Source organism: Spinacia oleracea, chromosome 1 (assembly GCF_020520425.1).
Source record: "Spinacia oleracea cultivar Varoflay chromosome 1, BTI_SOV_V1, whole genome shotgun sequence".
NCBI classification, from domain to species: domain Eukaryota; kingdom Viridiplantae; phylum Streptophyta; class Magnoliopsida; order Caryophyllales; family Amaranthaceae; genus Spinacia; species Spinacia oleracea.
In genome coordinates, this window is record NC_079487.1 from 136,343,501 (window position 1) to 136,364,301 (window position 20,801).

Below are 20,801 nucleotides of genomic sequence, written 5' to 3' on the forward strand. Positions count from 1 at the left end.
TTAATTGACCATCTTTTTTAACTGAAATATTTAACCCTTAAATCTATTGCGTAATTAATAAATCTCGAACATACTCATTTTATCATATACGGAGTAGTACGAAGTAATATACAATTTTCGCTCTATTACGTATTATATATTTTATACGTTTAATATGATGATTTGACCAAATTAAATATTCGGATATTTCATGAAATGCCCCTGAGTTTTGATGTAATTCACCAAATGCCCATCAAGTTCCAATAATTCACCAAATACCCCTGACAAATCGAACAATATCATCAAATGCCCACACAGTTAACGGTCCGTTAGTCCGCCGTTAGCCTAGTTTCATAATTCACCAAATGCCCCTTTTTTTAAACTTATTTCACCAAATACCCCTATTATTAAACTTATTTCACCAAATGCCCAAAACTTATAAATAGGTATTCTGATGTTCCAGCGGCTAGTTTTTGAAGGTAAAGTCACTATTTGAAGGTAAAGTCTTTTGTTTTTCTTCTCATTTGCTATTTCTGTCAAAGTATTAGTGACTGTTCTTATATTAACTTCTTATGTGTTTATTTGCAGCTATAACGGAGTGGTCCATGGAGAGAATTGGGGCCAGGTTTGATAAAGAAGCAAACATGGAGCCTAACCACTTAACAGACTATGCCAAAAATGAAATGGAGTTGAGAAGTGCTGAATCCAGATTTTGTTACTCTACTGCATGTGGTGGTGGGGAGTTTGGGGTGAAGGATGGCAATGTGAAGTTCCCAGTCAAGCTACACACCAAAACCCGTGGGTGTGGAGTATGGCAGGTGTCAGGTATGCCCTGCAAACATGGCTTGAGGGTCATCTACAACCAGAGACTTGACCCTGTGGACTTTGTTTCCAATTATTTCAAGGGTGTTGCTTATACACAGGCATATGCAGAGCATATGCACCCAATGGCTGACCCTACTCAGTGGCCTGGATCCACACTGCCCACCATTAAACCTCCTGGGATCAAGAGGAGTGCTGGAAGACCACAAAAACAAAGAAGGAGGGGTGCCATGGAAGCTAGGAAGAGGAAGAGGCACACTTCAGCTGTTAAGTGTAGCAAATGCAAGGAAATGGGCCACAATGCAAGGACCTGCAAGTCTGGTGCAGGCATTTCCAAGGCACCACCAAAACAGAGAGCTGCAACAAATAAGAGGAAAACAACCTCTGATGGTGCAAGCACTTCCAAGGCAGCACCAAAGGGCAAGAAATCCAAGCAAGCCTGAGGGGGAAAATGATCTGTCAGCACATATGTTTTTTTGGGTAGTTTTTTGCACAAATGTTTTGATCTTGCAAATATTGAATGTTTTATAATGTAAGTTGGTGCAAATTTTTGTAGTTGAAGCTAAAAACAACATTAAAGTTAGTTGGTGCAATGTTTTGTACTTGAAGCTAAAACAGAATTGCTTCCCATTTAGGTATTTTGTGCATATTTTGCAATAACAATAGTTTATGAAATGTGATATTATTTCTCATTAATTGTGTTTACTTCATGATTACAAATAGTAGGATTACAAACATCAATATCCCTATTTGTATTACAACGTTGACTACTTTTTGTTGATGTTTTAGCTTTTTCTTCATTTGCTTCAATTCCTCTTCCATCTTATGGCTTCCCCTGTTTGCAGCACTTTCTCCTTCGTCTAAGCTTCCCCTTTGTTGTCCTTCATGCTGCTGCCCCCTGTTTTCTTGCTCAACTACTCCCTTTCACCATCTTAGATTGTTGCAAGGATCACACTTGTAGTACAACCTTTGTGGATTGAGCGTTGTATCGGAGCTTCGGATGAAAAATTTCCTACCACAATAACAAACTTTGTTAGGTACTATAATGTATGTGGAGTCATTGTGTGTGGATGTTGATTTGGAAACAAAACTCATGACACAAATGTAACGAAATTAGCAAAGCAAAGCAAAACAACATCTAAATTATGACAAGAAACATTCAGAAAATGGGTTTTTATAGCCAAGCAAGACCAACGGCTACTTTTCAAATGACAAAAACTAGCCGTTGGAACATCAGAATACCTATTTATAAGTTTTGGGCATTTGGTGAAATAAGTTTAATAATAAGGGTATTTGGTGAAATAAGTTTAAAAAAAGGGGCATTTGGTGAATTATGAAACTAGGCTAACGACGGACTAACGAACCGTTAACTGTGTGGGCATTTGATGATATTGTTCGATTTGTCAGGGGTATTTGGTGAATTATTGGAACTTGATGGGCATTTGGTGAATTACACCAAAATTCAGGGGCATTTCATGAAATATCCGTTAAATATTTGATATGCTTAATATGAACAAAATATTGAGTAAGAATATTTTTTATTATTGATATGACTATCCGACTAAATATTACCAAAATTGTCTAATAATTTCATATTTAATAATCCTATAATTTTTTCTATTTATAAACATTTATACAAAAGGAGAGAAAATAAAAATAGAATAAAGTAAATATTTTTTTAGGAAAGAGTTTTTTTGCGGGAAAAAATCGCATCAGGAATTGACATGTGTCATTCCTGATGTCGCTTTTAGTATATAAGTAAAATAGATATAGTAATAGATAAGTGACGTAGTTATTGAGGCTGATTCAGTGAATTGTGTTTGTGTATGTTTCCCATTTTGACCTCCACCAACCCACGACCCACCCCGTGGCCTCATCAAAGAGGCAACCTGGTTTTCTTTTCCATTAAAGAAAGAAGGTAGGTTGGTGAAATTTCTATATTCAAATAATCTATAATATTCATCGTCGTCCTCCAGAGCTCTAAAACCCTAACCCATTTCATTGCATTGCATTTCGTTTCCTTTCATTCCCAGAGTTTAGATGGCGACCCTATCAAAGATATCGAACCCAGTCGCAGCGGGATCATCATCAACAGGGTTCAACAACACTAGATCTTCGACTTCTCAGCGTTGTTTTATTCTAGATTTTAACTCCAAATCGCCCTTCAAATCATCTCGCTTTTCTTTGTCTGCTAATCGCGCTTCATCCTTTCCCTTCCTGTAAGTTTCTTTCTTCAGTTATTTTAAGATTAATTAATTGATTGATTGATCCCTCCGCGTCTGCCTCCGGATCTGATTAATGAAATTATATGGCAGTGTGAAATGCTCACAGTCCACTGGAAATGGAAGCCCTGTAAAAAGGACAACTTTGCATGAGCTCTACGAGAAGGAGGGGCAGAGTCCCTGGTATGATAATCTCTGCCGACCTGTCACTGATCTGCTCCCTTACATTGCTAATGGTGTTAGAGGTGTCACCAGCAACCCTGCGGTACTTACACTTTTTCTTTTAAAAAAATAAATTAATTAATTCCATCTAATTAACAAATTGTCTCTTGATTTACCCCCAATCATTCCGGTTTTTTGCAGATTTTTCAGAAAGCTATATCCTCTTCAGATGCTTACAACGATCAATTCAGGTACCAATTTATCTATGTTAGTATCTCAAACTAATTCATACCCTAAAAAAATGGAGGAAGATTTGGTGAAATGTTATCCTTGATCATAATATTTCTTCAGGGAACTTATAAAATCTGGGAAAGATATTGAGAGTGCTTACTGGGAGCTGGTAATCAAGGACATTCAAGATGCATGCAAACTTTTTGAGCCAATATATGATCAAACAGACGGAGCTGATGGTTATGTTTCGGTTGAAGTTTCTCCTAGACTTGCTGATGACACCAAAGGCACCGTGGAAGCTGGCAAGTGGCTTCATAGAGTTGTTAACCGCCCAAATGTTTACATAAAAATTCCGGCTACTGCTCCCTGCATCCCTTCAATAAAGGAAACTATCGCCAACGGTATAAGTGTCAATGTTACTGTAAGTCACTTTCTCTTTACTGCTTATGCTGTCTAATATCCCATTAGATGAATTTATTTTGGAACTGAATTGTATGTTAAATGTAGTACTAATGAGCACCAAATCCTCTGATTTGTGTTTTCTGGATTCAAACCTGTTCGGTTAATCTCCATCAAATAAGAGAGGGGAAAGGTAACAACAACCATTACTGTTATAGATTGTTTGGTTTCTAACTCCGGAATTAAATCACTTTAACAATCAAAGGTTGAGGAAAAATTACTGGAAGACAAGAAAGTGGAAATTATGACACAAAATAAAGAAATGAGAGCCTGGTTCTGCATAATTGCAAAATATAATTTCAATTTCAAGAACCTTAGCACCAAAATCCCAGAACATGAATTTTACTACTGACATACACCTTTGTAAGTTCATGACTACTTTGCTATTATTATCTAAGAAGTAGAGGAACTTGAATCTTATACTGAAGAACAAAGAACAAATAAAACAAATAGAGATTGGGAAAGATTGAAGAGGAGAGAACGGGATAGAGAGATGGAAGAACTACAATTTTCAGAAATTGAGCAGGTAACAATCTGTAACCGCTGGGTTAGGAGAGGTAATGGACGAGCGGATTAAACTACAGCTAAGAAACGGTAAGTTTTACCCAAACCCATAACCCAAACAGTGCAAAACGGATTTTCTTTACTGAAGTCGTTATTTGCCCTTTAATAAATCATACGGAGTACCAAACATGCTCTAAGTCATATACAGTCGACATTCCTTCCATTATTCTGCTGAACTGAACTTGAAATGGCTACACGTTGAACCATCAGCTTAACAATAAATGTTGTGTGAGTAAGGTCATGTTCTAATGTAATAGTCATTCTGTAAAAGACTTCCACTTTGTTGATGCATTAAAGCTATTCTAGGAAATATTGACACACCTCCCACTTAGGTACCCGTATCGTATCCGACACACATCAGACACACAATACCTATACCTGGAGAAGACAGTGACACTATCTTACTAACACCAAGGTTGTATTGTTGCCTAACAATAACGATACATGCACAATGAACTATACTTGGATGATTATTATTCAACATTTTAAAATAATTTTAAATTATCAAAAGTACTCGAAAATGCTTTTTTATGCATGCAAATATTGCACTTCCTCAGTTTTTCAAAAACTTAACTTTCCGTTTAAGTCTGTTTTCCAAGTACCTTCCCGCTTTTTCTTTTTACTTTTTCTTTATTCCTATTTTGGCAAAGATAATCTCTCCTTTACCCTCACTTGGCACCACCACGTGAGTGCACTTAAACTATTAAATAATACTTATGTCTCTAAATAACTTTTTCATGTCCTACCCAAAAAGTTAAAAGATGGATCCAATTTCCGCTAACTTCCACCTTTTCCTAGTCTATAATATCTTAGTTTTAAAAGGTTTACCTAGGCTCAAGAGTCAAGGCGCAGTTGGCACCTAAGGTGCGTGCCTTATGGTATAAGGTTCCAATTGTTGACAAGTAATATTATTCTTTAAAAAGGCCGAACACGTGACTTTAATGGCTCATGAATAGTTAGAATTCACTATAATATGAAAAGAGGAGAGAGAAAACCCCAAATTTTCTCCATTTTCTCTTGTCTCGGTCAGACAACAATGTCATGTAAACCCTCCTTTTTTATTTTAAAATAATTGTATTATGTAAGGTGTGGTGCACTTGTTCTTAGTATCTAAAGAGTCGGTGACAAAAAGTTACGTTTACCTTCCTTAGTCCCTTTCAGTTTTCTTTTTTTTCTCAAAAAGGCTTTTAATTTTACTTTAATCACTATTTTACCCCTTTGTGACAACAAGTAATACTATTTTGATTTTGATTTTTTTCAGAAAAAAATACCACATAATTTTTATTAAAAATGTGCCCCTTGCCTACGAAAGGCCTTGCACCTAGGCTCCAGGGACTTTTGTGCCTTGGTGTTGCCTCGTGCCTTTTAAAACTAAGGATTATTTTGGTAAACCCCTTGTGAGTGTTTGTTCCGGATGAATTCATTCTTTAGAGAATAAGATAGTCAAAACAAATGTTTGGGACCACTATTGTTTAGGTGTCTTCAAAAATAACAAAGATAAGATATTTTTTAGTAATTGTTCTGAGCTAATAATTAGTTTACCTTTGAACTGAATTTGGAGATGAAATGTGAGAATTGAAGAAGAAGATGAAGTTTGATTGCTTAATTTTGGAAAACAACAATAGTAGATGATAGTTACAAGCATTTGAGAGGCTTGTTCTCTCCCAAAATGTAAACCTAATTAGCAATAATCTCCCGTAGTATTCAGCATCTCTCTCTCTCTCTAATATGCTCTATATATAAAGTTTTTCCTCTAACAAATTAACTATCTTATTCTTCAAGCTACTGACAAGTTAATTATAATTCTACTACCTAAATTACCCCTCCCCCTAAATATTGATGTTTAGCATTACCGGCCTCCCAAACTTCCACCTTGTCCCCAAGGCCCAAGGTTGATATAAATTTGCTCCCGATTCCCGTGGCCGGCCACAGTGGTCACTACCATCTCCTGAACAGTGATTGCATTGTCGTTTAAGATCCTCTTTGTTGAGTGTTGATATCTTTATTCACGGCATACCATGGCAGAAAAACTCAGCAGCTTAGAGTGTCAGGTTTTAGGTGAATTGGTTAGTATTGGAATGGATATGGGAAAGTGTGCAAAAACTCAGCAACAGTGGTCATTAGCATGGAAGACTCATGGAAGAAAAACTCAGCAGCTTAGTGTAAAGTTTTAGGAGAGTTGGTAGCATTGGAATGGAGATGGGAAGTTTGCAAATTGGAGGGAATTGAAAGAGAGTTTGGTGTGAAGGTCTGAAATTATGAAGGAGTGAGTTTGTGGGTTGTAGGGTAGAGAAATAGGGGTTACCCACTCATTTGAAAAGCTTGGGTCTTGTAACTGGCAATCAAACCCGCTCGAGTATCATTTCCCTTAAGTGTGGGGGTTGGAGTAAAAATGGGGAGTATAATAGATGTGTTTTTAAATCTGAGTAGAACAGTTGATTATCAATCCAGGCCCCATCCCTAATTGTTATAACTAAGACATACCCTATCTTACCTTCCTCTTGAGTCTTGACTGCGTGGGTAGCCCAAATCATTGTCGTGATCCAAAGTATGTGGCCCTTGCATGACATTCTCTAAGCCTTATGAGTAACTGCTTCTGGAATCAACCATCTCTCCAAGTGAACAAATGCTTCATTGAAGCTTCTCTAGTACTCTGGAAGTTCCTCCCTATATCGCCTGTGTATTTCACCACGAAGTCCTACCACCAGAGCAACCACTCGCAATAACACCTAGACCATCTACAGAACCACTCGCTGCAACATCCCTCTTCACAAATCCCCAACCTCCACCAGAATATGTAGATTGAATTTTCCCCAACAGGCGGTTGTTGGTTCAACCTCCACCAACTTCACAATCTTTGGTCATACCACCACCACCACCACCACCTGTGGCTTCTCCTTGAACTCCACAACCCTGAAGTCCTGAGCACACTCATACTTGATACTTCTGCATGAGCTACAACGTCGTAACATTTCTGGTAAACCAGATTCACTACCGAAATCTATTCCGGCGAAGAACCCTGTAGGCCTGAACCACCACCGGATATCCGGATCAGCAACCTGCGCCTCGCTCGAGTACTACTCCGGTTGACTCGCCTGCAATGTTATCGTGCCAAACATCCTTGTAATTTTGGTGTGTGCTCATTTGGGTTTTATAGGCATGGAGATAGTGTATGCACTTCAAAGCTGCAACCACAACTAAGTTAGGCTCAGTGGTAAAGATTGTACCTTTCAACCTCGAGGAGTTGAGGTTTGGGGTTCAATCCCACTGGCGGGCACTTTTGGGGTGGGGATCCCGTCCCACTCCCAAAGGGCCTAGCTCGCTGACCCTGCAATTCTTCCTTTTAACCTAAACAAAAAATTAAAGCTCCAACCACATGACAAAGTGATAGATAAAAAAGAACAGAGTGAAGGTACTGAAGTCTGATACATTGGTTGTGCCTTTTATTTTGATGTTCTCTGGCTTTCAGTAGCAGGGGGCTAGCAACACTTGATTTGGCTAGATTTTCTATCCTGTATAAAGACCAGAGTTTATGTTCACATTGTTGAGAATATCATATACTCCGTAATATTATCATGGCATGTTAACCGTGAGACTCTGTGCGAATGCGCAGCTCATTTTCTCTCTTTCAAGGTACGAGGCTGTGATAGATGCATACTTAGATGGGCTGGAGGCATCTGGTCTCGATGACCTCTCCAGAGTGACAAGTGTGGCTTCCTTTTTTGTTAGTAGGGTTGACTCCTTGATTGATAAGTTGCTTGAAAAGATAGGAACGCCAGAAGCTCTTGATCTCCGTGGGAAGGTAACCAGATTGCCTTTACTTATTTTAAATAGTTAAGCTGGCAATTTTCATTAGCTTGTGACATTGTGGATTCTGAATATTCATATACAATATCTCGTTAATGACCTATATGCTAATTCAGGCTGCTGTGGCCCAAGCAACTTTGGCATACCAACTTTATCAGAAGAAATTTTCTGGTCCAAGGTGGGAGGTGTTGGTTAAAAAAGGTGCAAAGAAGCAGAGGGTACTGTGGGCTTCTACAAGTGTAAAGAATCCATCCTACCCAGATACTCTCTATGTTGACCCACTGATTGGACCTGATACTGTAAGTGTATTACAATTCTGGATTTTCTTTAGGTGTTTAGAAATGACCAGGTACTTGGTGGAAGTGATTCAACTTTTTGGATCGCCTTTTTACAGGTTTCAACCATGCCGGATCAGGCCCTTGAAGCATTTATTGACCATGGAACAGTATCTAGGACAATAGATAGAAATGTCTCTGAGGCTGAAGGCATATATAGTGCACTTGAAAAGTTGGGAATCGATTGGAACCAGGTCGGCTCTCAGCTGGAAGTCGAAGGAGTGGAGTCTTTCAAGAAGAGCTTTGACAGCCTGCTTGATACCCTGCAAGAGAAAGCAAACTCCCTGAATTTGGTTAACCTATAATTCTATGAATCAGAGGGTTTTAAAATAAATGATGTATTTTAATGAGTGTATAACTGATCGGGTTTTATGCATTTGTATTTTAACAAATATATATGTTGTTAGAGACTTGAATAAAAGTGGCTGGGTCGCATAAGTGCTAGGTGGATTTGCCGTCTGTCAGTTGTGGCATGGCATGGCATGGCATTTGACCCAGTATGATTTTTATATTATCAACTTAAGATCAAACAGTTGGACATTTCGTTTCTGTTTACACTCTTGGATTTTGTGGGTAGTTCACTAATTCTCATTGATTATTGGTCCCTTCAATACTCGTATATTCAATTATTCATTGCTAATTGGTTAGGTTAACTTATGCCCAGTATGTTAAAATCTTAGTTGCTGTTTCTTTTCTCCCTCCCTCCTCTCTCTCTCTCTCAAATCCTAGCCTCCCTTGCTAATTTTTAAGGGGTTTCTATCGGTCTTTACTTGCGGAAAGCCTCAATCTTTTTCTTTTGTTTCTTTTCCTTATGTTTTGTTTGTTTTTAGGAAATTTTGGTATTTACCGCCTTAAAAATACACCACTTTTGTAATTACTACTCCCTCCGTCCCTTAATACTCGCACCGCTTTCCTTTTCGGGCCGTCCCTTAATACTTGCACCGCTTCTATAAATGGAAATTTATACCAATATTATATTATTTCTCACACTTACTTACTAACCCCACCTACACCCCTATTCTCTACAAAAAATCATTTAAAAATTCACACCCCCACTCACCACTCTCCACCTCTTACCCATTTTCCACTAACTATATTAAAAAAATATCCCACTATCAATTAACACCCATTAAATTAATAAGTCAATTTAAATGTCTTAAACTCCGCACCGGTTAAACCGGTGCGAGTATTAAGGGACGGAGGGAGTACCTTATAAGATTTTTATTTAAAATTATTACCTTAAAGTTCCAAATTTTTATTATTTAATATCACTTTACAGTTTTCTCATTTTAAAATTAAGATACCTCTTTCGTTTCTTAATCGTTTAAAGTGATTCAAAGTTCTTTATTTTCCTTTTTCTTTAGGTATTTTATTGAGAACGACGTTTCAAAACAATTCGTTTGATAATTCATATATATTTTAAAATTTTACAAATAATTTTTAATTTGTTTTACCTTTTACTAAATGTTAAAAGTAAGAACCCTATGAAATCCTTACACATAAATGAGAAAAATGGATTTTGAATTACTTAAAATGATTAAGAAACAAAAGAGATATCTCAATTTTAAAATGAAAAAACTGTAAAGTGGTAGTAAATACAAAAAAAAATGAAACTTTAAGGTACTCCCTCCGTCCCGGAATACTTGACCTGTTTTCCTTATCGGGCCGTCCCTTAATACTTGACCTGTTTCTAAAAATGGAAATATTCTAACAATATTATATCATTTCTCACTCCACCCCTACTAACCCACCTACCCCCTACTCCATACAAAAAATAATTAAAAATTCAACCCCTACTCTCCCCAACCCCACCCCTTTACACATTTCCTACTAACTACATTAAAATAATACCCCACTATCAACTACTACCTATTAAATTAAATAAGTCAATTCAAGTCCCTTAAACTCTGTGCCGGTCAAACCGGGTCGAGTATTCCGGGACGGAGGGAGTAGTAATTAAAATAAAATTTTCATAAGGTAGTAAATACAAAAGTGGTGTATTTTTAAGGTAGTAAATACCAAAAAATCCTTGTTTTTATGTTTTCAATAATGCTTCCTCCTTTGTGAGGATCTTTTCTCCCTCAAAACACAAGGTTTTCTTCTTCTCCCTTCGAGGGAGACTTTTTTGTTTTTTCTATTGTCTAGGATTGCAGATTTAATGCCGGATTGCAAAAGTTATCAATTTGTCGAATGTAATCAGGCGAATCAAATGAAAATCACCCTCTCGACTACAATAAATCGTTGCATCGTCCCTCTGAAAAAGTTGTATATTCAAACGATATATGCTAGAGATGTCCCAAACAGTGCACGATCTACTTAACAACCGTTGATTTGATAAATGATACTTTTATTTGATTCGATTTGTTATGTATTTTTTAGATTCCAATTTCTTTTGTAGACGTCGTATGACTTTTTATTAATGAATACTCCCTCCGTATTTATTTAAGAGATACACTTGCCTTTTCCGGCCGTATTTATTTAAGAGATACACTTGCCAATTTTAGTAATTTATCAACCCCACCATCTAATTAAATAATACATCTAATTTACCCACCCCACCTCCCACCCCCAAAATGACATGGTCCCCACTTGTTTACTCATTAAAATATCTACCCAACCCCACTTGCTTTATTATTTTAATTCATTCAATTCTTTTTCTTAATACACGTGCCCGGCCAAGTGTATCTCTTAAATAAATACGGAGGGAGTAACTTTTACTATCAAAAAAATGTGGGCCCTTCATATATTTTGCCCTATTTCTCAAAACTTGCGCACTCTTCTCTTTTTTTCAAATATCGCACTATTTGGATTTTTGTACCATTCACAATTTCACATTGTGACGTTTGACCAACTGCGTACTATAGGTCTCGGGTTCAAATCCTCCCGCCTCGATTTGTAATTTATAATGCTCTTTGTGACTCATCCCCCCCACCCCCACCCCCCCCCCCCCCCCCCAACACACACACACACACACACAAACACCATGACATTTGACCAATTTTTTTGATTTACATAAAAAAAAAATTTAGTCATGTGAGATTTTGGGAAATTCCTATCGACATATACTTCGCACATATCAAACTTTTATAACTTTACTTATTTCGAGATAGTACTCCCTCCGTCCCAGATTAGTTGTTACACTTTCCTTTTTCGTGCGTCCCAGATTAGTTGTTACACTTCTAAATTAGGAATGGTCCCACAATTATTATATTGTCTCTCTCTTCCCACTAAATCTTTTTTGTCCCCACACCCTCTCTCATTCAATTAAAAAAATACTCCACTAACTTCTATCACATCTATTTTTTTTAATAAAATAATAATTGATAACCACACTACTACTTATCGCATTAAACTGTGTGTCCAGAAAAGTGTAACAACTATTCTGGGACAGAGGGAGTAAATGTCTAGGGTGGGGGTAACTTATTTTTCTAACTTGAAAAAATTACTTTTGTAAAAAGAAATATATACATTTTTTTTATTCTACTACGACGAGTTCCCACAGCCGTCGGAGAGTAGATTAATCTCCCGCGGGAGTTTGCATGGGTATCTCGATGGGCAGCAACACTCATAGTTGAGATTTTTTCCTTACTCAAGACTCGAACTCGAGACCCTTAATCACTCTATGGAGCAAACTCAATTGGTAATTGTAAAAAAAAGATAGCACTAAAAAGAAAGAAAATAGGTAGCTATCGAAATTTGGTAGAACATTTGTATAATAAATGTTTAATCCGCAAAAATGAGGAAATTAATTTAGCGAGGGGTGTTTTTAAGGTATTTAAGGACAAGGCTCCCTAGTAATCCATAACCTTACACAAATACGAAGTATATTAACCCGATCAAATCATCGCGCAATACCCTTGAAGTTGTGGAAGAACACAAGGGTAAAGGAACGTAGAACGGTAGAATCCCCACCGCATAGCTAAGAATAAGAAAGTACTGCGTACTTTAATAAGGTGGTGGTCAAAGTTTCAACACAAGTCAAAATGCAGGGAAAACAATTATCTGTATTTCCGAAAGTATACAACGCAATATAAATGTTCTTGCAGTTGGATCGTAAATGCCGCCAACCAACTAAAAAAAAAAAATTGGGAAAAAAAATGGATACTAACCGTCTAAATTATGTCCACTTCACGTTAAAAAGTCCCAATATTTTTATCATTCTATAGCGGTCCTGATTTTGAGGTGTGTTCTTTCAAAATGGTCATTTAGCTTAATTAAACCGTTAAACAAGTTGATTTGAGCATATCATACTATTCTATTATTAACTTTATTTAATTAAAAAATATGATTATTGCATGAGAGTTATATAGCACTTAATTTTAACTAAAGGACTCACAAAATTCTTCTCATTTCTCGGTTTGGTAATTTTTTTTTTTCGTCCCATTTGACATTATTACACTTTTGCAAATATATATTCCAAAATACTATTTTCCCAAACTTATAATACCTACTTTATGTTAATCCATATATTTACCCGACGTATTCTTATTTTATGATTTCTCAACCAACTTTATCTCTTAATTTCCACAACTATTGTCTTATTGTTTTATTGATGTAATTGCATTCCTTCATTTAGTGCAAAAAGTAGAATGTCATTACTTTAATATTTTCTCCCTCCTTCAATGAATGCAAGAGTCAGTTTCCTTAATTCCATCTCTGATTCTAAACGGGAAGAATAAAAAAGAACAGAAGTAATATATTAAAAAAAAAAGAAAAATGAAAAAAAAATGATAAATAGAATGAAATATCTCCATCAACCACCAACTTAACAGTCCTTGATATCTCGACATTAATGAGATGGATCTTGTAGAGGAGAGACCTATGCTGAAGCCTGACATATTTTATACCACATATCAACATAGCACAAATTCAGTTTGGCTTGAATATGAAAATATGATCCTAACATTCCCAACTCTATAAAGTTGGTAATGACAAGTTTCACAACACAGGAGGCAATATCAGTGAGTTGTGTTACGTGTACAGTGAGTGAGAAGTGAGAAGTGAGAAGTGAGAAGTGAGAAGTGAGAAGTGAGAAGTTAGCAGTTGAAATGGGTAGTAGAGAAATCAGGTCGGCTGAAGATCAAGTCCTTGGAACATCCACTCCTACCGACACGGCTAAGAGAATAAAGCTTGGAATGTATTTCATTGAGTCCGATGATAGGCGTAGAGCACTTGGTGGAGGTTATACTGTAGGGAGTACTCCAGTTAACATTCACAAGAAACCAATGTCTGAAGCTGATCTCTCCAAGACTGGTGGTTGGATTTCGGCATTTTTCATCTTTGGTAGGGTTATTCTTTTTCACTAAGTATTTTCCAATTGAAATCCATTTAACAAGTTAATTGTTTGTAGGTAACGAGATGGCTGAGAGAATGGCATACTTTGGTCTATCAGTCAACATGGTTGCTTTTATGTTCTATGTTATGCATCGTCCCTTCTCCAGTTCCGCCAACGCCGTTAATAATTTCCTGGGAATATCACAAGTTTCGTCTGTGCTCGGTGGCTTTCTAGCTGATGCCTATCTTGGTCGATATTGGACTATTGCAATTTTTACGACCATCTATCTTGTGGTAAACAACTTATTTATTCTAGCTCCATCAATTTGCAATCAAAGCACTTAATTTTAACTCTGATTTGTATGCATATACTGAATTGAATTGAATTGAAGGGGTTGACAGGGATAACATTATGTGCAACAATGAAAATGTTTTTGCCAAACCAAGAACAATGTGATCAGATAGCACTCCTTCTAGGAAACTGCGAGCCTGCAAAGCCATGGCAGTTGCTTTACCTCAACACAGTTCTCTATATAACAGGGTTTGGAGCAGCAGGCATAAGACCGTGTGTCTCTTCATTCGGAGCCGATCAATTTGATGAAAGGAGTAGAGACTACAAGGCTCACCTGGATAAATTTTTCAACGTGTTCTACCTGTCTGTCACTGTTGGGGCTATCATAGCATTCACTGCAGTTGTCTATATACAAATGCAACATGGATGGGGAGCCGCATTTGGTTCGTTAGCTTTGGGAATGGGCATTTCTAACGTGCTTTTCTTTATCGGGACTCCTGCTTACCGGCATAGGTTGCCTGGGGGTAGCCCTTTGACACGTATTGCACAAGTCTTGGTTGCAGCCTTCCGAAAAAGAAATGCTTCATTTTCCAGCAGTGAGATGGTTGGCCTGTATGAGCTTGCAGGAAAAAGATCTGCTATTAAAGGTAGTGCAAAAATTGCTCACACTGATGATTTCAGGTAAACATCCCACCCTCCCACTTTTAATTTAATTCGTCTTCCCACATGGCTTATGCTTGAATGCTTGATGATGTACGTATGTAGGTGTTTGGACAAAGCAGCCCTAAAGTTGCCGGAAGATGGCCTAGATCCAAACCCTTGGAAACTTTGCACAGTTACCCAAGTGGAGGAAGTCAAAATACTGCTAAAACTCCTGCCTATACCAGCCAGCACCATTATGCTGAGTGTCATTTTAACTGAGTTCTTGACTCTGTCCGTCCAACAAGCATACACTTTAAATACCCACATAGGTCATCTCAAAGTACCGGTGACATGCATGCCTGTGTTTCCTGCCCTAAGCATATTCTTTGTGCTCTCCCTTTATTACTACATATTTGTCCCAATATCAAGACGCATTACAGGACATCCTCATGGAGCCTCTCAGCTTCAAAGGGTTGGCATCGGTTTGGGAATCTCTATCCTCTCAGTGGCATGGGCTGGTGTATTTGAGAGGTTCAGGAGAAATTATGCCATAACACATGGTTATCAGGCTAGCTTTCTCTCCCCGATGCCGGATCTGAGTGCTTTCTGGCTGCTAATACAGTACTGCCTCATCGGAATAGCTGAAGTTTTCTGCATCGTGGGATTGCTGGAGTTCTTATATGAGGAGGCTCCTGATGCCATGAGAAGCATAGGATCTGCTTATGCAGCAGTTGCAGGGGGTTTGGGTTGCTTTGCAGCAACCATCTTGAACAATATTATTAAATCTGCCACCGCAGATAACGAGCACAGGAACCATTCTTGGTTATCCCAAAATATCAACACTGGAAGATTTGATTATTTATACTGGCTTCTTACGGGTTTCAGTATCATCAATTTCTGTGGCTTCCTCTATGCAGCCTGCAGATACAAATACAGAACAGTCCAAGCGGGACAATAATAGATGACATGAGCATCCTACTCAACCCTATATCTGCAACGACTTTATTTTTTTGTTCAATCAGATTGGTTTACCAGTGAAATTTTGAATTATTTAATCCTGATATTATTATACTGCATTTCTGCAGCCTTTGAACAAAACATCAAACAGGTGCATCCCTAGTTACACCAATAAAATTACAAATGAAGAACATATTACTTGGTTATGTCAACAGATATCCCTTAGGTCCTACTAGACTATGGTGAAGCAGTTTCTGAATTTTTTATGGTAGAAACTCTAGCAAGTCGGCAACAATTGACCGGAAGCTAGGTGCAAGTAAAGCAAACATTCTACATATTACTCGTAAGTAGGAAGTAGACTAGTGTGTCCCTCCAAAATACCCACATGGCTCGCCCACTCCAAATAGCCGGTTCTACAAAATACCTATTTTTTGCAGTGTCTACGTACATGATACTTTTTGGGTGTAGTTGGACATACTGTCAAGGTGCTCCCATAATGTTCACTCTGTCATCTTGAAACCACAAAAATAGATATCAGCTGGTGATAGAGTGCAGACTGCAGACCTATATCTACATCTATAAATTGCAAACTATAAGCATCTCAACGCAAAACCTGATTATTTTAGAACGATCTACGCCGCTCCCACTAAGTCACTAACTATGACGAGGAAAAAAAATCTTTGCTATAACCTACCAAAAATAAACTAAGAAGTAAATAAAACTCCTAAAATTTGCGTCAGGCAAGGTATTGCCATTAGCAATGAACGGAGAGTGTAAAACTCTCCCATTTCTCTCATGTCCGCTTCCAGTCAGATGACTCAGATATACAGACTGCTCTACATCCTGAACTTATCCAAAGTTCTGATGGAGATTCTCATCCAAAACTAACCACCAAAACATTTGATCGTACTAATAGTAATTGTTTTTGTCGTGGCTTTGCCTGCTTCAATCACAGTCACCATGGAGGCATCACAGGCACACCAACTTCTCTCTCTTTCCATGGCCCTGACAAGGGCAAGTAATTATAAGCCTTAAGAACCAGGCAAGAACTTTACTTTTCCATTACTTTAATAGCATGTTCACCACAAGCCAAGCTTCCAGTTCCTCTGCTCCCCCAACCTCCTCATTGCCAGGTTCAATAATTCAAGTACCAATTGAAATCGGTGTTGCAGCAATAATTTTTACAGCTCTATGGCAGCTACCAGTAGCAGTCCAACCATGAACAAGGAGCTAGAACGGCTCCTGTTTCCACAAAGTTCGATCATGCATTCATGCCGAAGCAGGTAAGTATCTACCAGTTAACTCATATGAATACAGTTGTTACATATGTAATCTTTGTAGCTCCAACTCTCCACTTGTGTTACGCATGTACCCAACAGTTTAAAATATGGAGATACATAAACTTATCCATATTGGATATTTTTTAACGAGTACTGAGACTTCTGGAGAATCTAAGGAATGTTGACAGTGAGTCTGCGACAATCCTATTTAATAGAAAATTTCATGCCTACAAGCAATATGCCTTTAGGAACAGTCACCCTTGATTTCATACTGGTGCCCTTAGTTTAAGCCAGGCAGGTTAAAGCTGAAAACCCAACTGAATGCCCTGCCTACATGTGGTATGACAGGACTTCGGGCAATCCCGAGGTCTCACTCACTAGAATTCACATCATTTTCTCTCATCTCAATATTCAGTAAATGACTCGAACATCAGAGGGAGGCAATTTCAAAAGACCACCAATAGGTACTTCTCTTCAGTCTTCAGAGTGGGGCATAACAGCTATCTACTTTGACTAATTTGAAGTTCGATTAAAATTTGAAACCCATAGAATTAGTAAATCTTTTTTATTGAAAAGCATTGCCAGAGAAAGTAAAAGTCCACAAGTGAAATAAAAGGTAAAACTAAAGGAGGATCATATGAGAGCCAGTGGCACCGAATCTCTCATGAAATGGAGTGGGTGTTGAAGAGTTTGGTGCTCCTCCTCTTTGTTAAAGCAGTAAGCCGGAGCCTGCCACTCGGAGTCCTCCAGCACAGCACCCACCTCAAAGGTCATCACATGAAAGGCTCTGCCTGCCGAATTGTAAATTGAATTGGGGGATTTGCAATTTCACAAGAGGAGAATGTAAGAAACATGTTCTTTTAAGTAGTGGAGCATCAACAATCAAGCAGGATATTCATCATGATTAAATTCAGAAAATTGAGATAATCAATCAAACTGATAGCAGGATACGCTCATACGCCTCATGATTCAATTCAGAAAATTGAGATAGTCTCTGTCAAACTAATAGCAGATACACCTCATGATTAAAGTCATAAAATTGAGATAATCAAACAAACTAATAGCAGGATCACGCATGATTAAATTCAGAAAATTGAGATAATCAGTCAAACTAATAGCAGGATATGCATCATGATTAAATTCAGGAAATTGAGATAATCAAACAAACTAATAGCAGGATACGCATCATGATTAAACAGCACAAAACAAAATTGAGATATAGAGGTGACTAAGAAAATTATAAGTACCCGTATAGAAGAGCCATTGGACGGGCCTGTGGGTTAGAACATCCTCATAGTACCAAATGAAGTCCACCTTCTGCCATACATTGCAGAGAAAGCCATCAATGTGTTGCTGCCCCAAATAGGTGGCTCCTTCCAGCCAATTAGGTCTTAGAATTCCCACCTCGAAGAGAACGGTACGGCATTCAGAATCGCCACCGCCGCCGCCGCGTGTATAGTAGTAAGAGGAGCCATTGTTCCACTCTACATCGTACAGAAGCTTGCCCAGTTGGTGTTGAATTAGGTTCAAATTGCGGCCATTGGGCCAATCGTACCATAAATCCACCACCTGCAATTCTTTCGTCTTTGTGTTATTCATCACCAACACTGAGTGGAATTGCTCGGGCCATGCCGTCGGTTTCGGGTTTTCCGTAACCCTGTTACTACTAACAATTGTCAACAACAGGCACAGGAATGCCATCATCATCTTCAGAGTCGCCATTCTGTGGACCTTACTATCTCCAGTAATTTTGGAGTAATCAGCTTTGCCACTTTTCACCCCTAAAGACCTTATTTATAAATCTGAAAGTTTAGTCCCCGTGATAAAAGGTTAGTCCTCAAAATATTTCTACAAAGCAAAAACCCTAGCCATCAAACAAAATCCTTCTCCTTTTTTATCTCTAGGTTTTACAAAATTCAAAGGGTTTCTAGGCCGGAAATTTGGCTATTTCTGGCCCTTTTTGTTTAATTATTCATGTGTTTGTCTTCAGATTCAATTAAACTAAATCGTTTGAGTGTAGTGAGTTCCCCTATGGTGGGATTAGTGAGTGTAGTAAGTTCCTCCTTTGGTGGGATTAGTTGAGTATTTGGGTCTTAGTATTAGAATAGTTTTGGTGGAGTATCGTCGTGAATTCGGTTCGTTGATAAAGAAATATACGAGATTGAACCAGTTATCAAAATTTCAAATGACTTAGATAAATCGGATGGAAACCATCCTCGCTGCTACAACAAATTGTTAGACCGTCTCTCCGAAAAGGCTGTATGTTCCAGCGATATGTGCGAGAGATGTCCCACAGTGCAAGATCTTCCCAACAATGGTAGTTTTGATGAAGGAATACCTCTTTTTGATTCAATTTGTTATGTATTTGTTAAATTCGATTTCTGTTGTAGATGTCGTTTCACTTTCTATTAATGAATTGATTTTACATTCAAAAAAATAAAAATAAAAAGGTAGTCCCCAAAAGAACAAATGTAATAGGAAAATTTTGATTAGTACACTTGTACTATTGTCTTATTCAAATTATATTGCCAATGGTACACTTAAGGTATTGACTTCCTTACTTATTACCATGACTTACATTCCATTAAACATTCAATTGTGGTTAACTGGGTTAAAAATTAAAAAGCTTTACCGATTCTAATTTTTGCTGATATTCTTCTCTACATAATGGGGTTAACCTGTGTGAGCCGTATAAGAACACATTTCAAAAACCAATCGACAAGAAATTAAATTCTTGGAACTCCATTTTGTTATCTCAAGCTAGAAGACTCACTCTAATAAAGTCAACGAATCCGGGTAACTATATTTTATTTGTTTTTAAAATCCCCAAATCATTTTGAAGAAAATAGTCCCATTGTTAATAAGTTTTGGTGGTTGGGTTGCAATAAGGGAAGTGGAGTTTATTTGAGAAGTTGGGATGTTTTGACAAAGCCAACACAACATCAACATCGACAGCATCAACAAGCTCATCTGCACTTCAGCCCACAACCATCATAAAACACTCAATACGAAATACCAAAATTTGGGAGTCACTTAAGACTTATCACTCTGAAAATCATGTAAAAATAAATTCCATATGAATTCTCCAATCCCAACTAAACACAAAAAATTTGAGTTCACTTTCATTCCAATGCACTGCTCGAGTGCTTGTTGCAAGAAGAGTGTCAAAAAATTTCAGTCTTCTTCCTCAAGAAACCCAAAAAAAATGGCATTTGATAAGGGATTTCTAAAGTTTTGTTTAGGCTTTTAGATGACATGGGAAGAAGAAATGAAGAAAAGAGGGAGACACTGCTTTTAGGGTTCTGCTTACAAATCAAATTGTTTTTTTTTTTTTTTTAAAGTAATGGTTAATTGCAGTTAAACTACCTAATGGAAAAATTCATCATAATAACAATATAAGTGTACTATTGGCAAATCAATTGATATTGAGTGTATCATTGGCATAAGCCAATAGTACAAATGTACTAGTGGGAATCTATACCTAGTCTTTAAAAACACACACCATAAACACAACAATGCCACATGTCATTCTCCTTCCATATTTTTTTAATGCCACTTGTCACTCTCTTCACTCATAGTGCCACATGTCATTCTCCTTTCATAATTTTTTGGTTTAAACTTAAAGGAATTAAATAATTAAATACGGAGTAAATCAAGCCATAATCACTTTTTGCCAAGGAAACGTCAATCTGCTCGACTTCCACAACTCCCCCCTTCATCTTCAATCTTTTATACTCCGTATATAATTTCCTTGAACTTCACCATTGGTAATCAA

The 20,801-nt window shown here is 37.6% G+C and overlaps 3 protein-coding genes across 3 annotated transcripts; 2 read left to right on the forward strand and 1 right to left on the reverse strand.

Moving 5' to 3' along the window:
- The first annotated feature begins 2,591 nt into the window (after nt 1–2,591).
- LOC110785777 (uncharacterized) lies at nt 2,592–9,136 on the forward strand. The gene is made up of 7 exons (XM_021990293.2): nt 2,592–3,020; nt 3,117–3,288; nt 3,387–3,436; nt 3,537–3,837; nt 8,053–8,241; nt 8,363–8,545; nt 8,641–9,136. The coding sequence occupies exons 1-7, from the start codon at nt 2,842–2,844 to the stop codon at nt 8,884–8,886; spliced, it is 1,320 nt and encodes a 439-aa protein (XP_021845985.1). The 5' UTR covers nt 2,592–2,841; the 3' UTR covers nt 8,887–9,136.
- Nucleotides 9,137–13,260: 4,124 nt separating this feature from the next.
- On the forward strand, nt 13,261–15,939 carry LOC110785778 (protein NRT1/ PTR FAMILY 6.1). Its single transcript, XM_021990295.2, has 4 exons — nt 13,261–13,864; nt 13,932–14,149; nt 14,248–14,828; nt 14,913–15,939. Exons 1-4 carry the CDS (start codon nt 13,630–13,632, stop codon nt 15,745–15,747), a joined length of 1,869 nt encoding a protein of 622 aa, XP_021845987.1. The 5' UTR covers nt 13,261–13,629; the 3' UTR covers nt 15,748–15,939.
- Nucleotides 15,940–17,577: 1,638 nt separating this feature from the next.
- On the reverse strand, nt 17,578–18,882 carry LOC110785779 (uncharacterized protein At4g14100). Its single transcript, XM_021990296.2, has 2 exons — nt 18,274–18,882; nt 17,578–17,817 (listed from the first exon to the last, which is right to left on the reverse strand). Exons 1-2 carry the CDS (start codon nt 18,746–18,748, stop codon nt 17,660–17,662), a joined length of 633 nt encoding a protein of 210 aa, XP_021845988.1. The 5' UTR covers nt 18,749–18,882; the 3' UTR covers nt 17,578–17,659.
- Between the last annotated feature and the right edge of the window lie 1,919 nt (nt 18,883–20,801).